Below are 6798 nucleotides of genomic sequence, written 5' to 3'. Positions count from 1 at the left end.
CTAGTGGCCTGATTTCAGCTTGTACCTGAAGTCCACATCGTAGGTAGGCTGGAGGATTCCAAGACCAGCACGGGACTGGTCAAGAGGTGGGACTTTGATAGCAGGGTCCAATAGTTCCATGTTAAAGTAGGACAGCACTAGAGTCAGAAACTGCTTGATCTCATACACAGCAAAAAATCTGCCTGGGCATTTAGTGACCCCAGAACCAAAGGGCATGTAGTAGTATCTCAGCCTTCGGCCACTGCGGTAGAAAGCGGTTTTCTCGTGGCCCTTCTCATCCAGGAAACGGTCAAACTTGTACTCCTGCAATGCGAAGAGGACAGAGGGAGAGAGGAAGATGAGTTCTCAAGTGAGCAAAACAAATTATGGTGATTTTGTGAAGAAGATTCAAGATAATTACATAAAGGTCTTACATAGGGATCCTCATAGATTTCTGGATCGTAGTGCAACATGGGTGGATATAGGGCAATGACATCGTCTTTTCTTATCCGGTAGGCTTCTTGGTTGTCAAGATGAAGCAAAAAGTCCTCCTTGGCCATACGCACATTCATGGAAGCACTGGAAAGACGCATGGCTTCTTTTATAATGCTGTCTATAGACAGAAAACACATATTAGTTGTTGTACAAATATCATTATTATTATTATTGTTGTTGTTGTTGTTGTTGTTGTTAGTATTGTTATTATTATTAAAGATTCTATCAATCTTACATTGATATTACCTAGAACAGACATGTTATCCAGCTGATCCCTGCTTAGCTTCAGTGTGGGGTTGCTGGGGTCAGCTGTTAGACCAGAATCTTCCAGAACTTTCTGCACTTCCTCATGAGCTGCTTTCATAGCATCTGGACTCCTGAGAACAGACACAGGAACCCACTAGTAACATGTCACTGATATGAATGCAGTGTTGTTCACTGATATCTGAAAACTTATTTTCAATTCATCCTATCCAGGAACAAATACACCAGATCTGGCATTATGGGCTGGCCCCAGGGGGCAAGGCCTGTCTGGCCAGGAACTTTGAAAGGAGAAATAAGCATTATTATTATATTATTATCATATATTTATGGGCTGTGATTTATTGTAATCATTATTGTTGTTATTGTGTGTATACATGTACTTTATCTGAATTGTCTTCCAGCTTTTAAGTTATTAAAAATAGTGAGTGTTTTCTAGGGCTGTCAATGAATATACTAAATTTGAATATACAATCAACATGCTAAAAAAAAAAAAAAAAAAAAAAAAAAGACGTTCAGTGATGAAAAAGCAGCAATACCATGGTAGCTGCTCTTGCATGGGCCTGGACTGCTATACTGAATGTACTGCACTGCAAGATAACAATCTGAGCCTGTCATTGGCAAAAACAAGCTCTCTGGACATATACTGACAGTGTGCAGCTAGGAGGATTGCATTGCAAGTCATTTGATGGCTGCCAGCTGCAGCGCTCTCGCTAAAAACTGGAAAAACTTGTCTCCATGAGTCACTTAGACGCAAAAAATCATGGGAAAATACAGTCCATAGACAGATAATACATGATTAGAATTCCTACTGTTTGAGTGCGACATTGAAATCTTGCAGGACACATGGACCCTGCCACCAGTTGGAATTCTGCACGCAACGTCACTTTCATTTATTGAGAATGAAATGTAGCTCAAGTTGATACAAGTGCATAATTCACCAATACAGTTAAAGACGTTATTTTCTTTGTTCATTTTGTAGTGTGTAGTTATGTAGATTTTACAAAAGACATGTTTGTTGAAGTTCAGTTGTATGTGTCTCATTGTATTGGTTTATGGGCATAATTCACAAAAATAGATATTCAAATGATTCAAGGAATAACTGACTCATTTTTGGCATTTTGACCAGTTTTTACAGCCCTAGTCTTTTTCAGTTCATGCCAGTATGAAATAATACATACGTGAGAGAGTAGAATGAAATTTGTTACAGGCTGTAATAGTCTTGCTTCTTTGATGTGGAGTACTATAAATGGTGCTGATGCTTCTCACAATGTCACTGTCACTAATAACTGACTTGTGAGTTGATCACTGTAATTGTAAGATTTAATAAGGCTAAAATAACTTTACAACTTTATCATACTTGCCTTCTTATAAATAATTGGCTGCACTATCCGATGACAATTCGTTATACAAAATCACGGTACAATGTCTGCATTTTGTTACATTCCTATGCTCTACATGCTCATATAGACCCAGCTGATATGCCTTTCTGTCAGACTTGTTGCAACACCACAATGCAACTCTGCTCTACAGTGAACTTAACACAACTTTCTACCTCAAATATTTCATCTGTCTTAAATGCATCGGTGTATGTGTGCAATACCAAGCTAGCTAGTTAAATAGTCAGCTAATACAGCAAAGCAGTTCCTGATGGCCTTAACTGTAACTGGTTACCAAACCAAGCTACTGCATATTCTATTAAGTACTTGGGGTAATAAATCATTTGTATTATAACAAGCATGTTAGTTACATGGGCTGTAGTTTCACAAACATTGGCCTATTGTGTTAAACTGGTTTAATGAGTTAGACCAGCCAGTTATAGCCAAAAATCAAAGTTTCAAATATGACATTAGTCCTTGATTGTTTAAATGATTAATCACTGTCACAGTCAAGAATAGCACAAATGAAACAGAAATATATAGATTAACCAAATCTGTTCAGACATACCAGAACTCTGAACCACTATTGCCTGGTGAGTTGAGCCGTCAGTTCTGTTCTGTTTCCTGACAGAACTGTCAGCTTACCTGATCATATAAAAGAGACTCCAGAAGGTAGCAGGCAGGGTGTTAGCCTGTGAGGCCCAGAGTAGAGCGACATGGGTCCTGGCCTTGCTGATGTCATTAAAGGTAGATAAGGAATCATTCAGGATCATCCTCATAGAGATCAGATCAGAAACATTCTCCCGCTTGGACAAGTTTTCAGGATGCATTGTCTTCGCTAGATTCTAGACATTTGAGAAGAATGTACAAAAAGGCATTCATATCCAATACACACATTTCTCTTGTGTTTATATGGCCTTTTCTTCCATTGATAGTTGGAGGGAAATTACACTAACTTCTCTGGCACTGTAGGCACTCTTGAAGACATGGATGGGCAGGCCAGCCACCAATGCTGGGAAAATCTTGTCAAACTCTTTGAAGTTCTCTAAAGCGTTGAGCACCAAGGCTTTTTGAGCTGCCTGCCGAGCCTGACACTTATCTTCACCAAGCTCTTTACCAAACAGAGTGAGATAGCCAGATGCAAACATCACCTGGAGGACAGCAGGACAGAAGGAAACCTGTTAGGACTGTTGAGAACATTGTTTTTGAGTCCAAATGTCAGGCATGGAGGCTATAGAAATGCAAACTCAGTATCTCAGTGTTCAAACCTGAACTTGATTTTTATTGAGTCGCTGCCATGACATTCAGTCTAAAGTACAATTACTGACCTTATAACAGAAAGCAAAGATGCCATCCACCTCCCAGTGGTCCTTGCTGGGGCTGAGCGTGTCTGACCTCAGCATAACATCCTGGAGGTGGCCCATCATGGTCTCTATCAGGGAGGGCAGAGCCTCACCTTGCAGTGTCTTCAAAAAAGTTTGATGAAGGTTCTCTGTGGTGTGGCCATGGCGAGGGTCAAAGCTGTCATGGCCAAATGCCTGATGAGGTAAGGAAGAAGAGGTTTAGGATCATTGGAGGACTCACAGATGGCATGAAAAAGTCATCTATGGAAGAAGAAAAATATCCCGACAGATCATCGTATGATAATAAAAGATGACATTGCAGAAATCGACCTTGACGGATGTAGCAAAATGGAACTTCCTCCAATCCAGGTGTCTCCCCTGTCTGATGACTGAATGGTAAGAGAAGGGGTCACACAGGAAGTGGATGTACTGGCCTGCGATCTTGCAGGTGAAAATATGGCCATACTTGTTCTGGCGACTGCGGAGGTACTGGAGAGGGTTGGCCCCAAACTGCAGAGCACAACCCAGATAGGGGATGAAGCCATTCTCAATTGCAGGCTCACCAGGTTGCCTATGGGCATTGATTAATAAAACCAAACAGTTAGCAGATAATACTCAGTATTAAACAAAAACAAGTGCAACAACAACAAGTGTTTTCTATATCGGGGCTCAGTTGCATGTCTGGCCAGAGAGAGGTTATGAGGATTGTCTTCATTCAATCTATTAGTCCCTGACATATTTATAGGAGTTAATGCTCATTTTGCTACTTACTATTACTGACTATAGCTGTACTATTACTCAGCTATAGCGATCCAACCTACAGCCAGCTCATGGAAGTTTTTGCTCTTTGTCTGTATTGATGAAATCTTGTTTTAAGCTTTATTACCTTGTTTTTTTGTTTGTTTTTTTGCCATACAAAAAACATATAAGACATACACAAATTGTTTTTGAATTACTCTACTAAGATAATCTGAAAGCCTACAACTCACAAAGTATAGTGCAATTAATTCATTAATTAATCAATTGATTAATAAATTAATACATCTTAAAAAGTAAGACTGGGGCACCCCAGTGGCCTAATATAGTTTTTTTTTTTTTTTTAATTATTTGTTTGCTTCTATTTGTTATGGAACTTTTTTGTCTTCATTAGATAGCCAGTGGGGAGATAATGAGAAAATGAGGGGAAAAAATTGGGGATGACATGCAACAAAGGTCATCCTGCTTGAAGTTCATGGTTGGTACCTTAACCCTTGGCACCCTGGTGGCCTAGCAATTTTAGCTACATAAAACTACATCTTCATAGACAGCTACATCTTCATTCTGAATATGCATGGCTAGTGAGTACACAAAGTATGGTTTGACAGCAGCAGCTAAGCACTAACAGCACACTGGGGACAATGTTTGAGAATCAACATCATTCCAAACAATTTCAGTCATCTTTACAAAAGCTTTTGTTTGATTAGCACACACTAAATGCATACTTGTGTCATTCACAGTGGTGTGCTTACATTAGTGGCCACATAATTAATGCAGTGTTTTTGCTTGGCTCTAAAAACTATATTGGTGTTGGTCTGTGTGCCCCAAAATTAGTGTAGTTCAGAAATTATCATTACTGATTAATGTTCTAGCAACACTGTGTAATTAAAATACAAGAGCTTGAAGTACTAAAAAAAATGCATTACCTGCGCCGTATCCCCACAGCAAGCCATAGAAGGCAGCAGAATCCCACCACTATTGCCCAAATGAGAGCAAAGCTTATTATCATGGTGATGATGTTGATGATGATGAGAGGAAGATCCAACACAGCAGAAGGCTCACTCACTGCTATTAATGCTCCACACAGATCACACTGAAAGGAACTGTGATTAATATGTAACTGTTGCCTGCTAGAGAGAAGAATCTGCATTAAAGATGTTTTCCAAAAGCTTTCCAAACCAGAGACAATAAATGCAACGTGACACTGCCTGTCACTACAAATTATGTAAGTGACCTGTGTGTATGTGTCAGTGAGCAGTGTCAGTTCAAACTGGTGTAATGACATGCAGCATGTGGCAGGTTTTTATACCTGCTTTGTCCCTTAGGGTGGACCCAAGGGCGGATTCAAGGGAATGGTATGATGTCATTACTGGAGTCAGCCTCAGCACAGGTCACAAACAGCTAAAGGAAAAAGATTTGTTGTGCAACAAAATGATCATTATTTCCCTATCTGCAATAATTTTCTTTGAGATAACTCTGCATGTATTTCTGGACAAAGGAAGGGAAGGGTGATTGTTTTCAGCATTTGTTAGCTAAAAGGAATTTCACCACATTCTGGTGGAGACTATTGTTCAAAACCCACAGACAGGATTGCCAGGTCTGATCATTTTTTTTAAATATTCCTCAATGGAAATCTGTTACATTTGCATGAACATGATTCCAGGTTTCATATTCAATCTTATTAAATATTTTTAATTATGTTGTGAATTTAATTTGAAATAATGAAAAAAAATGCTGAAGTAGTTAAATGATCTAACCTGTTATCTCACTGGGATTTCTCGAAACAGGATTCCATGCATGTAGTGTGTGTGCATGAGTGTGCGTGTGACGGCCTTGACTGGAGTCCATGGACATTGTTACCTGAAGGACTGTGCTATGATAGTGCATCTGGGTTGGTAAATAGATTCAAGGTCCCTGATGTTGTTTGTGTGTGTGTGTGTGTGTGTGTGTGTGTGTGTGCGTGCAGGTGAGAACAGGATTAAACATTACTTTTGCATGGTGTGTGACAAGTGTGACCTGTTAAGACTTGTTGTGCCAGTGGAGATAAAATCTAGTTAATCAAGTAAGACAACATTAAAAGAATAAGAAATGACATTAGCGTGCACTGCAGAGTTTGATTGATGGTGAGTTGGAGTGATAATGAGTCATCCATCTTCCTGGAGACTCTAACAATTCTCTAAACACAAAGTGTGTGAACACTTGTATGACAACAGTGATGGATCTGTAGGCAGAAGTAAAACTCTAAAACTCATTGTCTCAACTGTGGAGAGCAGGTAGAGAAGACTTGGAAATTTCACTGCCACTAGAAGATTTTGAAAGCCAGTCATTTCCAAGCCAAGATCAGCAGTACCACTGAGGACGGAGATTCTGAAGTGGAACATTAGTAGTAACTGTGGTGCAGACATACTGTGTGAATGGGTAAGGACAATCAACTTCATTGTCTACAGCCATGCTAGAGGCTCTGTGAGGCTGTTGACACAGAGGTCCTTTGAGTAAGAGCATGGTAATATTTTCTCCAGAACATGCTTGTTGTGCTAGTTGTGAGATGTTTTATAATAAACTTGATGTGCTGGCACTGAAGCCCA

General features: G+C 39.7%; 1 protein-coding gene across 1 annotated transcript; it reads right to left on the bottom strand.

Annotated features, from left to right (window-relative positions):
- Window positions 1-5222, bottom strand: cyp7a1 (cytochrome P450, family 7, subfamily A, polypeptide 1). The gene is made up of 8 exons (XM_070974669.1): window positions 5140-5222; window positions 3788-4028; window positions 3443-3652; window positions 3071-3265; window positions 2760-2959; window positions 721-851; window positions 414-592; window positions 1-303 (listed from the first exon to the last, which is right to left on the bottom strand). Exons 1-8 carry the CDS (start codon window positions 5220-5222, stop codon window positions 1-3), a joined length of 1542 nt encoding a protein of 513 aa, XP_070830770.1.
- Between the last annotated feature and the right edge of the window lie 1576 nt (window positions 5223-6798).

This window comes from Chaetodon trifascialis, chromosome 11 (genome assembly GCF_039877785.1).
Source record: "Chaetodon trifascialis isolate fChaTrf1 chromosome 11, fChaTrf1.hap1, whole genome shotgun sequence".
Classification (NCBI taxonomy): domain Eukaryota; kingdom Metazoa; phylum Chordata; class Actinopteri; order Chaetodontiformes; family Chaetodontidae; genus Chaetodon; species Chaetodon trifascialis.
This window is presented reverse-complemented; position numbering and strand designations above follow the sequence as displayed.